At 34.7% G+C, this 14,382-nt stretch overlaps 2 protein-coding genes across 3 annotated transcripts; both read right to left on the bottom strand.

Annotated features, from left to right (window-relative positions):
- Positions 1–1,182: 1,182 nt before the first annotated feature.
- On the bottom strand, positions 1,183–3,774 carry LOC137938583 (putative disease resistance protein RGA3). The gene is made up of 2 exons (XM_068783532.1): positions 3,076–3,774; positions 1,183–2,970 (listed from the first exon to the last, which is right to left on the bottom strand). The coding sequence occupies exons 1-2, from the start codon at positions 3,772–3,774 to the stop codon at positions 1,183–1,185; spliced, it is 2,487 nt and encodes an 828-aa protein (XP_068639633.1).
- A 6,576-nt stretch (positions 3,775–10,350) lies between these two features.
- Positions 10,351–13,476, bottom strand: LOC137939380 (6-phosphogluconate dehydrogenase, decarboxylating 1). Of its 2 annotated transcripts, none has more exons than XM_068784648.1 (2): positions 13,285–13,476; positions 10,351–12,122 (listed from the first exon to the last, which is right to left on the bottom strand). In XM_068784648.1, exon 2 carries the CDS (start codon positions 12,110–12,112, stop codon positions 10,613–10,615), a length of 1,500 nt encoding a protein of 499 aa, XP_068640749.1. In that variant the 5' UTR covers positions 12,113–12,122; positions 13,285–13,476; the 3' UTR covers positions 10,351–10,612. The 2 variants fall into 2 exon arrangements, with proteins under 2 accessions (XP_068640749.1, XP_068640750.1); XM_068784649.1 differs by lacking the exon at positions 13,285–13,476 and adding an exon at positions 13,164–13,278.
- Positions 13,477–14,382: the final 906 nt, after the last annotated feature.

Here is a 14,382-nt window from a genome sequence, read left to right as displayed (position 1 = left end):
AATTTAAAACTTTAAATTTTCATTTTATTATATTCACTTTTATAAAGTTTATTTTAGCCTTTGTTTTTTTATTTATATTATTTCCTTTTTATCTTAAACAAAATTTTAACCTTTTAACAAAATAAATCAAAATATAAAGGTTTACACGGAAAGGTGAATTGGGCCCATTTTGTCATGGCTCAAAGCCCTCAAAAGGTGGGCTCAAATTTTTTTAATTTCGTAAAGCCAAAAATAAAAAATAAAAAAAGTTTTGGTGGAAATCTAATAACCCTATGTCCTTATTTTAATTCTTATTCTTATATTATTTTATATAGGTTGAATTTACTATGTCCTATTCACAATTTTATATAGAACATTTTCTTATGTTCTATTTTTTAAGTCATAACATAGAAATAGCATAACAAGTGAATACATGTCATAAAAGGGAAATAACATCACATTTCCGATTTTAGTAGTACGAACACAATTAACCAAAGCATAAATACAAACTAAAAAATCTTCAAAATACAATACTTACACAAGGAGAACAAGATACATGAGGGTCACATTAGAGAAAGCCTTAACCAATCATGTGTAATTGGTCCTCTGCTATATATGTAGTCGGTAGACGAGAAATTGATCCAAATGCACCTTTCATTATTTCATACCTTGAAAAATTTTTAAATAAGGGAAAGCAAGAAAAATGTTATATTTCTAATGACATAAAATAATTAAAAGCTGCAAAACTTTGTTTAATCTAATTTAACAGTTCTCGAAAATAATATATTCAAAGGGTCTAATTAGAGGGAGAGGGGCATTATATCTCTCCTTTAATGTCATTCAAATGTAAAGAGCTACTCCTTATGGACATGGTGGGAGAGAGAACGTCGTAGAAAAGATGAAAAAAAAAAAACAAGAAATAAAAGAAAGACGAGTTCTCACCTTGCCAGATAGCATGTAAAAAATATGCTAAATTTCTGAGGGAAGAGAGCTTGCAGTTACATACCTTTATATAGATACCTTTGTTAGGAGTTTCCTTGAGCCATATAAGAATCCATTGAATTGAAAATTTTGAAATGGATCAGTATTATTTGGCTCCTTAGTAGTATATGTAGGTGAAAGTAACTTTAAATATCAATATAAAGAAAAGACTGTCAAGAAGTTACCTCTCTAATGTTCTTCTCTTCTTTGAAAGTTGAATAGCTAGTGAATAGAAATAAAAGGGATATGTGCTATCTTGGGCCAATCCCTTCCATTTATATGTTCGCAACTTTCCATCAACAAGGGCAAATGCAAGATACCAAGTTTCTTCAAAGACTTCGGCAGCCCACTGCTTGGTAGAGATGGTATTTTAGGACATCTGTACAACCACAATCGTTCAAGAGACCTGAGTTTTCCAAAATCCTCTGGCAAGGATGCTAGTTCCCGACAAACTAACAAATTCAATTTATTGAGAGAGGGTAGATTCGACAACCAACTTGGTAGATAAGTGCCCTGATAATCCCACAAAGTTAATGTTTCCAAGTTCATATGAGGTTGGAGGTTTTCAAGCACGTCTTCATCTATGGATCTATCGCGTGCCTCCTCATGTGTCCAAAATAATTCCAGCCACCTAAGTTGTTTATTCTTCAAACCAGCTTCCTTCACCTCTTCCCCGTCAACTACATTTTCAAGCCTTTTAATGTCAAGTTTACCTGTCAAACTGTTCAATCCTTCAAGTTCTACTATTTTCGTCCCTGCCTCCTTCCCCACAATGAAGCAAGTTAATTTTCTTAAATTTGTAAGTTTTCCAATCTGAGTAGGCATACAAGTCAGGTCATAGCAATTGGTTATATTGAGGTGCCTTAGGTTCTTGAGGGTAGCTGTGTTATTAGGCAACTTCTTCAAATTTACACAACCTTCTAGGTTTAATGTTTGGAGATATGAAAGACTGCAAATTGAATATGGCAATTCTTCAATTTTACTGCATGAAAGATCAAGGTACCGTAATAACCGCAAACAACCAACAACGTTGGGCAATCTACATATATTGCTATTTCTCAACCTCATTACGTGCAAAAATTTGAGTTCTGCTATAATATTAATCACGTCAAACTCATCAATAACACTACATATTTGAGTTAGGGCTACAACGGTACGCAGTCGCCTCAAACTTTTTATATAATCAAAGCTTACTTTTTCTGCATTCCCACTCAAAATCAAAGATGCATGACGAGCTCCTTGAGGGATATTGTTCTTTTTAGGAATTAGATCCAACTTGCCGTCATGCAATCTAATACACTCTTCTTTTGCCAATGATTCTGCCAAGTCATGGACTAGATCATGCATGGTGAATTCATTTTTGTGAGGAATAACAGAAAAGAAGGAAATCATCAGTAAATCACTAAAGTATTTATCCCCTATAACTTCTTCTTCTCTCCATCCATCTGGTTGTATGTACCCTAGTGCCATCCACATTCTAATTAACTCATCCTTATCAAATCTCCAATCTTTTGGAAATAAAGAACAAAAAGCAAAGCATGGCTTCACCTTTGGTGGCAGGTGATGGTAGCTCAATCTGAGGGCAGGTAAAATACTATTCTCATTTTGAGGCAACTTCCAAAAGGAACTGTCAAGAACACCATTCCACTCACTTTTATTTCTTGTAAATGTGAGAAGGCCACTTAGTGTATTTATAGCCAAAGGGACCCCTCTACATTTCTTCACTATCACTTTCCCAATGTCAACCAAGTTTGGGTATCTCTCCTCATCGCCATTCACAAATGCCTTCCTCAAGAATAATTTAAGACAATCTTCATCTGGTAAGCCTACCAAATGAAAGGAAGCAGATGTGCCCATAACTGAAGAAACTTTTTCACTCCTCGTTGTAACTATTAGTTTGCTTCCTTGGTTTCCATGTATAAATGGTATGCGAAAATCATCCCAGTAACTGAGAGCATCTTCCCATACATCATCTATCACAATCAAAAATTTCTTCCCTTCTATCAAGTTCTTGAGGCAATTTTCAGGTTGTATTACATCACATTTCTTTCAAGTTATTGACTCTACAATTTCTTTTGTAACCCTCCTTCCCTCAAACCTATCAGATGCACACACCCATCCTTTTACTTCAAAGTATTGCTTTACCTCCTCGTTATTATAAACAAGTCGAGCAAAAGTGGTCTTGCCAAGCCCTCCTAAACCAACTATAGGAATAACTGAGAAATGTTTTTCACTAATTGATTCGTTTGACATCAGCAGTTCTTTTATTAATTTATCTTTCTCCTCTTCCCTCCCTACAACAATAGATGGATCTATCAAGGGGCTTGTAAATGGACCTTGTCTGATTTGGATGGGTCTAGCCACACTCATCTCACAGAGATGAAACTGGTTGCGCTCCTTTGCAATCTCATCTAGTCTCTTTCTTATATCTTGTATCCTTTTCCCTATTTTAAGCTGAAATGTAACTTTCTTTAGAGAAAAGCAAAGGCAAAGGTTATGTACCTCTTTTCTCTTTTTTGATTCAACAACATCCCCAGCTTGTTGTGCTTGTAGTGCATCTAAATTGAAATCATCAACAACATTTTCCGCATCGTACACTACTTCTTTGAGCTTCCTGAGCCAATCTTTCATAGTATTAGATTCCAGTTGCTTCTCTTCAGCATCTGCCATCAAAGAATTGATGGCTGAAAGCGTTCTGGAAAGTCTCTGGAGTTCCTCTTCAACTCCCCAAACTACTCTGATATCTTGGACGAGTGCAGATCCTATGGAACTGATTACTCTGTCAAGGAGAGGTGACAAAACTATCTCAGCCATCAATGACCTTCCAAATAGAACCGATACTGGTTGCAAGAGAGACTCCTTGGAGGGTTGGGAAACGGTGGTGGTAGCATGGGAATACTGAAACACTGCTTTTATACATATGTTCATGGAAGCAATGAGGATTATCTCTTATCTCCACGCCAAAGTACATAATTCTTTATTTTTTCTTTTTCTTTAGTGGGGTGTTACGTGCTTCCTATCTTTAGTAAAAGAAATATTTTATTTTTAACTTTCCATGCAGTCGTCGTGGATCACGAGATCCTCTTCAGAAGGAAAAATCCTGCTTTTCTTTTGGACAAGACATAATAAGTCTCTGCTTTTGAGAGTGCAATTATTGCACCATTTATATGGAAAAAAGAGATATCCCTTGATTTAAGTGAGAAATTATTTTTGAAAATTATTATTTTTGGAATTATATTATATAATAAATTAGGAAATTAATGATAAATCAATTAAGAGATTGATTCTCATGATTTCTTAAAATCAAGAAAAAATATTTATTGATTTAAATTTCTTAAATTAAAAAAATGAATCTTTTATTAAGAATTCAAATTATTTGATTGCAACCAATAAATAGGCTTGTATTGAAGTAAAAATTATTCTGACTTAATAGAATTTCTCTCTTTCTCTTTCACTCCATGGATTAGGTTATAGGGTTGAACCACATAAAATTCTTTTGCAACTTTTGTCTCTTGCATCTTCAAATTTATTTTCTCAAAAAAACTTTCATGGTATGAGTCTTGATTATGCCTATTTTTGTTTTGCAGTAAATTATTTCTCAAATCTATTTTGTTGTTTTTCATTCAAATTGATTTATGTATTAGATAGATCTCTTTAGTACAAGAAATTTGGCTCTTTTTTCGATAAAATACATTGAAAAATGGTTTAGAATTTCATAATTTCACTAACGAAATAATATGCTTTGAATCATTTTTTCTATGTAATATCATGATTTTATATTTAAACTGAAACAATTATTTGAAAGAGGACTCAAATTCGAATATTTACCCTCTAGTTTCACCAAAATCCATAAAAAAATTATGTTGAATTTAATATGTTTCCGTTTTGGTTCATTTTTGCGTCGAAATGAAGACAACAAGCTAATGTGGCTCGGCCTGCTGGCTCACGCATCCGATTTCAGAAACCAACTCTAGTGTAGGAACTATATGCGGACTCGATATGATGGTACTGGGTCATAATGCTCAATCACATGTCTATTTATCCATTTGAACTTTTGTTTATATTATTTGAATTGTATTCTATACAAATAATTATTATATTTTTCATGTTTTCTTATTATGTTTAGATGGATTACTCTTCTTCTTCCATTTTTATTTCATTCTAATATTTCCCTGCTTTTATTTATATTTTTCATTTACTTCTCTTTTTGTTATTGTAATTCTTTGTTTTGATTATTAATTTAGTATTTTATTAGTTTTTAAATTGTATTTATATTTTTAATTAATTTCCTTTTAATTTTACTCTCTATTCCATTTCCTACTATTAATATTACAATTTATATATTATTTATTAATTTATAAATGATTATCTTTCATTTTATTTCTTTATATTATAGTAACTACTTATGTTCAGTTTTAATTTTATTTTTATCCATTGTTTTTTATTAGTATAATAACTATTAAATAATTGGTTCCATAATATATTGTATTTCTTTCTTAATAGAATTATATATTTTTTATTTTTTAAAAAAGACTTCGGTTTTTTCTTTTGTTTTATTTATCTTTTTGTTTATATTCAGTTTTATAAAGTTTATTTTATCCTTCCTTTTTAATTTATATTTTTTTATCTTAAAATATTAAAAAAATTATATTTTGATTTATTTTGTTTTATAAAAATTATGGCCAAAGGGATCCCTCCACATTCTTTCACTATCTATTTATATTTGAGCCTTTTTTAGGCAATGGGCCAAGGGATCAACTTATTTTAAATTTTTACAGCTACTCTTTGGGTCATTCCTTCTTTAGAAAAAGTAATATATATTTGCGAGAACAGGTTGCTAGACAATTGAGGGTAGTCCCTTTGGCCTATTTTGTCATGGCTCAAAGCCCTCTAAAGGTTCATGTCTTGTAACTTAAATACCAACATTAATCATTCTACATCCTAAAGATCTGACATTTTATGTAGGTTGAACTTATTTTAAGTTCTATTTTATAAATTTTTATTTATATAATTTTTTAAATTATTATTTTACTATTTTTTTTTTTTTTTCATATGTCTGTGTATAGGATTTATGCTATGTAAATATTTCATAAACACGATCAAAATCTCAACACAACCAAAACCTTTATTACATAAATTATTTGCTAAGATTTTACTACGAGTGAATAAATATCATAACATAGAAATAACATCATATTTCATGCTTCTATAGTATGAACACAATTGACCAAAGCATAAATACAAACTAACAAATCTTTGAAATATGATACATACACAACAAGAACAAGATACATGAGGTTCTCATTAAAGAAAGCCTTAACCAATCATGTGTAGTTGGTCCTTTGCTATATATATATGGTTGAGTAAACAAGAAATTGATCTAAATGCACCTTTCATTAGTACGTACCCTGAAAATAAAATACAAAACAAAAAAAATGTTACATTTTAATGACATAAAATAATATAAAAGCTACAAAATTTTGTTTAACCAATTTTAACATTTTTTTCTAAAAGAATTTATTAAAAAAAAAGCAAGAAAGAAATAAAAGAGGAGTTCTCACCTTGTCCGGATAGCATGTAAAAAATAAGTTAAATTTTTCAAGGGAAGAAAGCTTGCAGTTTCTTACCTTTATATTGATACCTTTGTTAGGGGTTTCCTTCACCCATGTTAGAATTCAGTAAATTGAAAATTCTGAAATGGTTTAGTATTATTTGGCTCTTTAGTAGTAGATGTTGGTGAAAATAACTCTATCAATGTAGAAGAAAAGACTCTAAAAAAGTTACCTCTCAAATGTTCTTCATTGAAAGTTGAAAGTTAGGGAATCTAAATATATATGGGAAATATGCTATCTTAGCCCAATCCCTTCCATTTATACTTTCACCACTTTCCTTCAACAAGGGGCATCCTGTGATCCAAAGTAACTTCAAAGATTTGGGTGGGTCCAACCACAAACATTCAAGAGACACGAGTTTCTCCAAATCCTCTAGGAAGAATGTTAGTTCCTGACAACCCAGCAAACATAACTCCTTGAAAGAGGGTAGATTTGGCAACCAACTTGGTGTCAAACACCTAGGCAATACTACCCAAAAGATCAACTTATTAGGTAGCGGAAAGCCAAGTACTTAACCCAAACCACAAACTCTAACACCCACCGTTCCCGGGTTCCTACCACTGCCCTTCGGGATTCAAACAAGGAACGTGGTGCCTGGCTGTGATACCATGTCAAACACCTAGCCAATACTACCCAAAAGACCGATATGTTAGGTAGCAGAAAGCCTAGTACTTAACTCAGACCACAAACTCTAACACTTGGTAGATAAGTGCCCTGATAATTCTTCAAATTTAATTTTTCCTACTTGATGTGAGGTTGGAGGTTTTCAAACAATTCTTCTTCTATGGATCCATCTCGTGCCCCATCTCTCAAACATAATTCTAAGCTCCTAAGTTGTTTATTCTTCAAACCAACTTTCTTTGGCCTCTTCCCCGTTAACTTCATTTTCAAGAGTTTCAATGACAAATGCACCTTTCAAACTGTTCAATCCTTTGAGTTCTACTATTTTCTTCCAAGCCTCCTTCCCTAAATGAAGCAAGTTAATTCTCTTAAATTTGTAAGTTTTCCAATATGAGTAGGCATACAAGTCAGGTTATTGCAATTGGATATATTGAGGTACTATAGGTTAGTGAGGGTGGTTGTGTTATTAGGCAACTTCTTCAATGAGCAACAAAATCTCAGGTCTAATGTTTGGAGATATAAAAGACCAAATTGAATCTAGAAATTCTTCAATTTCATTGCCTTAAAAATTAAGGTATCGTAATAGCAGCAAACAACTAATAACACTAGGGAGCCTATCTATCAAGCCAATTTTCAAAGTCAATAAGTGCAAAATTTTGAGTTCTGATATAGTATTAATCTAGTCAAATTCAATGGAATTATCATCAAGATCATATATAAAAGTTAGGGCTACAAAGCTATGCAGGTGCCTAAAACTCTTTGTTTCATCAAAACTTACTTTTCCTGCATTCCTACTCGAAAAAAAAAAGATGCATGACGAGCTCTTTTAAGGGGACTCTCCTTTTTAGGAATTAGATCCAGCTTGCCATCATGCATTCTGATACACTTTTCTTTTGCCAATGATTCTGCCACATCATGGACTAGATCGTGCATAGTGTATAAATTTTCAGCTCTAGGATCACAAGAAAAGAAGGAAATCATTAGTAAATCATTGAAGTATTCATCCCCGATAACTTCTTCTTCTCTCCATCCATCTGGTTGTATGTACCCTAGTTCCATCCACATTCTAATTAACTCATCCTTATCAACTATCCAATCTTTTGGAAATAAAGAACAAAATGCAAAACATGGCTTCACCTTTGGTGGCAAGTGATGGTAGCTCAATTTGAGGGCAGGTAAGATGTTATTCTCCTTTTGAGGCAACTTCCAAAAGGAACTCTCAAGAACACCATTCCATCACTTTCTTTCCTTGTAAATGTGAGAAGACCATCTAGTGTATTTACAATGGGACCCTTCCACATATCTTCACTGTCCTTTTTCCCAATGTTAACCAAGTTTGGGTATCTCTCCTCATCACCATTCACAAATGCCTTAAGAATAATTTGAGACAATCTTCACCTGGTATGTCCTCCAAAATAAACTTTTTCACTCCTTGTTGTAATTGTTAGGAATTAAACGGCCTAATTCCAAACTAACAAGAGTAATCATAATAATCGCAGAAGAAGAAAAAAGTAAACACGAAAATACAACAAGATTTATACAAGTTCGCTTCAAGGTGAGATTACATCATGTCTTCCGCCGCTGCAATAATCCACTATGAAGATGACATAGTTTACATGAGAAATTGCATACACTTACAGGTGATTTTTTCTCTAACATCTCTCAATTGTAACTGATGATCTTACTCCGGGTGATAAAACCCTAACAACAACGCCCCCAAATATAAAGAAAAAATTAGGACAACCAGATTATAAGTGTGAAATCTCCAAACTACCCTTAATGAAACAATATTCAATATATCATGGATCTACCCCTCAAGGTCAACCCGCATACCGACTCAGCGTAAGGGATCAATTAGGCTTCACAACTTAACAATAACTATTAGTTTGCTTCCCTAGTCTCCATATGTAAATGGTATGCGAAAATCATCCCAATATTCGAGAGCATCATCCCATACATCATCTATCACAATCAAAAAAACAATTCTCTTCTATCATGTTCTTGAGGCGACATTGATTTCCAGTTATTGACTTTACAATTTCTTTTGTAATCCTTCTTCTGTGAAATATGTCAGATACACGCACCCATCCTCTTACTTCAAAGTGTTGTTTTACCTCCACATTATTATAAACAAGTCGAGCAAAAATGGTCTTGCCAAGGCCCCTCGTACCAACTATGGGATGTTTTGCACTAATTGATTCGTTTGATGCCAACAATTATTTTATTATTTTATCTTTCTCCTCTTCTCTCCCTATAACAGTAGGTGCATCTATCAAGGGGCCTGTATATGGCCCTTCTCTAGTTTGGATGGGTCTAGCCACACTCATCTCCGAGAGATGAAACTGGTCGTGTTACTTTGCAATCTCATCTAGTGTCTTCCTTATATCTTGTATCCTATACCCTATTTCATGCCAAAATGCGACTTTCTTTAGACAAAAGCAAAAACAAAGGTTATGTACCTTTTTTTTTATTTTTTTTATTCAACAACAACATCCCCAAGTTGTTTTGCTTGTAATGCTTCTAAACTGAAATCATCAACAATATCTTCCACATCGTACGTTGTGTCTTTGAGATTCCTGAACCAATCTGTTATGGTATTAGATTGCACTTGCTTCTCTTCAGCATCTGCCATCAAAGAATTGATGGCTGAAAGCGTGCTGGAAAGTGTCTCAAGTACCTCTTCAACTCCCCAAACTACTCTGATCTCTTTGACGACTACAGATCCTAAGGAACTGATTATTTTCTCAAGGAAAGGTGACAAAACTATCTCAGCCATCACTGACCTTCAAAATAGTACTGCTTGTAGCAACAGGGTTTGAAGGGGTACTGGAGGGTGTTAGTGCCATGAGGAAAATGAAAGGGGCTTGTATATATGTGCTTATGGAAGGAATTGATTCTTTTTTAACTCCAATCAAGAATAAACTTCACTCCTTTGGCCTTAAAAAGGTAAAAGAGGGAAGAACTATGGGAGATCCCATTTTCCTTTTTCTCTTCAGCTACATTTCCCCAGTTCGTGAAATATTTTCAGTAACGTTTTTATTAAATGTTTTTTTTTCTTCACAAGAACAGAAACCCCAAAACATGTAAAGACAATGAAAGAAAGGTCATTTGAGATCAGATCAATCCCACTAGTTGAAGTCTTGGTAATCCTTTCAAAACAATATAACTCTCAATTCATGTAGAATCAAATTTTATGACAGCCAGCTTTTAATTTGATCGCTGTTTTTGAATAATATCTTTTATTCTGGATCAAAAAGAGAATAACTGTAAGGACACAACCAACAATTTACCAAATCTAATGTACTCAAATGATAGCATTGAACAGAAGAATAATAGAAGGAAACAAGCTCAAAATATCCAGGTTCTGAGAGCTCCCATTATTAAGGTAGAAACAGACACCTCTAATGCACCTCCACCCTTCAACTAGCTGCCCTTGTGTTGAAACCAGAAACTTGATTGTTCAACCCTTTCGCTATCTTGAACCACTCGGTGTGAAAGGACCCAGAAACATCAGTCCTTTCGTATGTATGAGCACCAAAGTAGTCCCTTTGAGCTTGGACCAAATTAGCTGGCAACCTCTCTCGCCTGTAAGTATCAAAATAAGCCAAACTGGCTGACATGCCAGGTGTGCTAATACCAGAGTTAATAGCAAGACAAACAACTCTTCGCCAAGCTGATTGTCGATCAATGATCTCCTTTGCAAATTCTGGGTCCACCAGAAGATTTGACAGATCAGGATTCCTGTCATACGCCTTCTTGATCCGATCCAAGAAAATGGCACGAATAATACAACCACCTTTCCATATTCTTGCAAGCTCACCCAATTTCAGGTCCCACCCCTTCTCTACACTCTTTGCCCGTATCAAATTCATCCCTTGGGCATAGCTACAAATTTTTGATGCATAAAGGGCTTGCCTCACATCATTTACTAGCTTTTCCTTGTCTACAGCTTGATCAGTTAAGATGTTGCTGAAACCACCCTCTTTAAAAACTTTGGCTGCTTCAACTCTTTCTTCTTTCAACCCACTCAAGAATCTGGAGTCCAGAGAGGAAGCAATTGTAGGTGCTGCCACGGACAGATCAGCAGCTTGTTGCACTGTCCATTTTCCAGTACCTTTCATTCCCGTTTTGTCCAAAACCTTATCTACCAAGTAGCCATCACTTTTATCATCCTTAATTTTGAATATATCAGCAGTAATCTCAATTAAGAAGCTAAGAAGCTCTCCCTTATTCCACTCTGCAAACACTTCGTGCAACTCCTCATTTGAAAGCTTCCCAACAGATTTCAGCACATCATAGGCCTCTGCAATCAGCTGCATATCACCATATTCAATTCCATTGTGAACCATCTTAACAAAATTACCGGATCCACCTTTCCCTATATATGTGACACATGGACCACTATCAGGAACTTGAGCAGCCACCTTCAGAAGAATATCTTCAATGTGCTTGAAGGCCTCATAGGATCCTCCAGGCATCAAAGAGGGCCCATGCCGTGCACCCTCTTCACCACCAGAGACACCCATTCCAAGATACAGAAGCCCCAGTTCTGACATGGCTATTTCCCTTCTCTCAGTGTTCTCATACCACTCATTGCCTCCATCAATAATGCAATCACCAGGCTCCATGTAAACAGATAGAGTTTTGATAGTTTGGTCAACTGGGGCCCCAGCCTTCACCAGCATGATGATAACCCGTGGTTTTTGAATGGAGTGAACAAACGATTCAGGGTCATGGAAGCCATAGAGAGGAAGCTCTCCTTCTTGTTTTGCCCTCTCAACTGTTTCATCTACTTTGGAGGTTGTTCGGTTGTAAACAGAAATGGGGAAGCCTTTTTCAGCAATGTTGAGGGCAAGATTTTGTCCCATAACAGCAAGGCCAGCCAGACCAATCCTCGTCAGCTTATTTGGAGCAGCCATGTCTTTTTTCCTGTTCAGAGATTGAGGGAATTCAGCACTATCATGGAGGACGGATGAGTAGTGATTCAGCAAAAACTTGATTCTCATAATGCCAAAACATAAACTCTTGAAAGAAATTTGTAAGATAATTTAATTTAATTGTTTAGTTATTTGATCAACATGACTTGGATGCAGAATGCTAAAATTACTCCACATCTCATCGGATATATCAGAAGGCACATAAATCCTTTCAACAAGAATGACCTAGTGTGCAATGTCTATCAGAACACGGGAAGACCAAGAGGCAGATCATACATCATACGGCTTTAGGTAAGACCCATCATGGTCACTGCAATTTAAGCAGAGACGAGAGCATTTGACATTCGTGATTCAACATTCAAAATAGTTAGACTAACAACTTTACATTTTGGATTTCGCCATAAAAATCCAAGCATTCCTGTCCGAATTAAGCATTCAGACGAACAAAACAGGGCCTCGTTTTTAATAACTCATTCTAACCAGGTTCGTCTTTCTACCTTTAGCTCGCAAAACAAGATAAATAGGGAATTTTTTCACAAAATTCGAGGATCAGTATAAAGCAACAGTCGCAAAACTCCATTGCTAAAGAAGACAGATCGTTCATTTAGGAATATTCATCACTTTTTCAAAATATTGAAGGATATTCAGTATGACAAAAGACTTCTTCATAATACAAAGTATTATAGTCCTCGGGGAAGAAAACGATCGACCAAATACAACATTAACAAGCCCTGCAACTGACAGTATCTTCCATAAAAAATTCCCCAAAAAGCTTAAAACTATTCTCACCACAATCTTCAAAAGTTAAAACTCTAAATCCAAAATCAATAAAGCTGGAGATGGAGGAGGGGGGATCCAATAGCGGCAGCCAATACAAATCCCAAATAGAAGAGTCTAGCAGATCAGAATCCCAACCAAGTATCAAATCAAAATCCACAAAACCAGAATTTAAACCGACCAGCACACACAAGGAAAAAGAAAAAGGAATTTCATGCATTAAACTCGAAACAGAGAAGAGAACAAGAACCCGTACCTGAAACTAAAAGAAAAGCTAAGATCGAAAATGGGTATCGCATTAAACAATCAAACCAGCGTTTAAATAACCAATGAATCAAGATTCAACCAATAGAGCAGCGGCTGCTGAGAGGACTAACCTTGCCGATCAAATTCGGCCTACTTTCTTCCTTCGTTGGCGTTTTTTTTTTTAATAATTCTGACTACTCAGATCAGCAAAAGTGGTAGGTGAAAAGGTCGTCACCAAGTGCAATTTTAGAAACTTCGGCAACTTTGTGTTCAGATTTTCAGACGCCTCCCCTGTGGGAGGAACCGCGTTGACTGGAGGATCTGTCGGCAGCTTTGACCCCGATCAACCAGTTCAGACCTTGACATAAGTCGGGTCAGACCGACCCTAAAAAATAATAACCTTTACTTTGGGGTTTAGAACTCTGAAATTTTTTAAAAAATTATTAATCTCTTATTTAAAATAATTTATATTTTTCTCATGTAAGAAATGGAAAGGCAATTAACTACTCAACTAATGTTCCCTACCACCTTTATCATTGCATGGTGTATGAATGTAGATTTTTGATAAATCTAACTTATTATAATTTCATCTAAATTTTAGATTAATTATTTTTTAAGATGGTCTTCATAAGTATAAAAAAATATTTTATAATATTTTTATTTTCTAAAATATAATATTAAGATGTTACATCCAAATTCATACGTTAAAAGTATACGATACCGATATCAAATACTACATTATGTATTGAAAATATATCTAGAAAAAGCTCCGTATATAACCACTATCAATCGATACATACGTTACATATCACATTATGTACCCAAATTAGTATCGACAACCTAAGACAAGGGCTTCAATTCGACTCTACCCCCGACAAAATCCAATGGGATTCATTAAGAGAAATGATGTGTTTGACCCCCTAACCAAACTCGCCATTTTTTCGTCTAAGTTGACTTGCACAAGAGAGGCTTTTAAAGTTGACAATTTGGTTCGAACCTATCAACTCAAATCTTGTACCTAAACCTTAAACCCTAAACTCGTGACTTTATCGGACCGGACTATGATCAAACTCGAAGAAACCGAGTCCGACTCGGTTTTGATGACATTCTTTTTCAACTAATTTTCAGTAAACCCTAAACCCTAAATCCTATCAAGTAACAATAACATAAAATATTTTATATCATGGAACGTATCCATAACCAAATTACTATATAATATAAATTTTAAT

Source organism: Aristolochia californica, unplaced genomic scaffold (genome assembly GCF_029961685.1).
Source record: "Aristolochia californica isolate CCGP_79_NKW_82.1479 unplaced genomic scaffold, dmAriCali1.0.hap1 SCAF_8, whole genome shotgun sequence".
NCBI classification, from domain to species: Eukaryota; Viridiplantae; Streptophyta; class Magnoliopsida; order Piperales; family Aristolochiaceae; genus Aristolochia; species Aristolochia californica.
The sequence above is the reverse complement of the archived record's forward strand: the minus strand, read 5'-3'. Positions and strand labels throughout refer to the sequence as shown.

Bases quoted from the DNA above. Each gene is read 5' to 3' on its own strand.
- LOC137938583 (XM_068783532.1), bottom strand. From the start codon at position 3,774: ATGGCTGAGATAGTTTTGTCACCTCTCCTTGACAGAGTAATCAGTTCC. The intron at 2,971-3,075 runs GTGTGTGCATCT...AATTGCCTCAAG, and splicing joins ACTTTGAAGTAAAAGGATGG to AACTTGATAGAAGGGAAGAA.
- LOC137939380 (XM_068784648.1), bottom strand. From the start codon at position 12,112: ATGGCTGCTCCAAATAAGCTGACGAGGATTGGTCTGGCTGGCCTTGCT.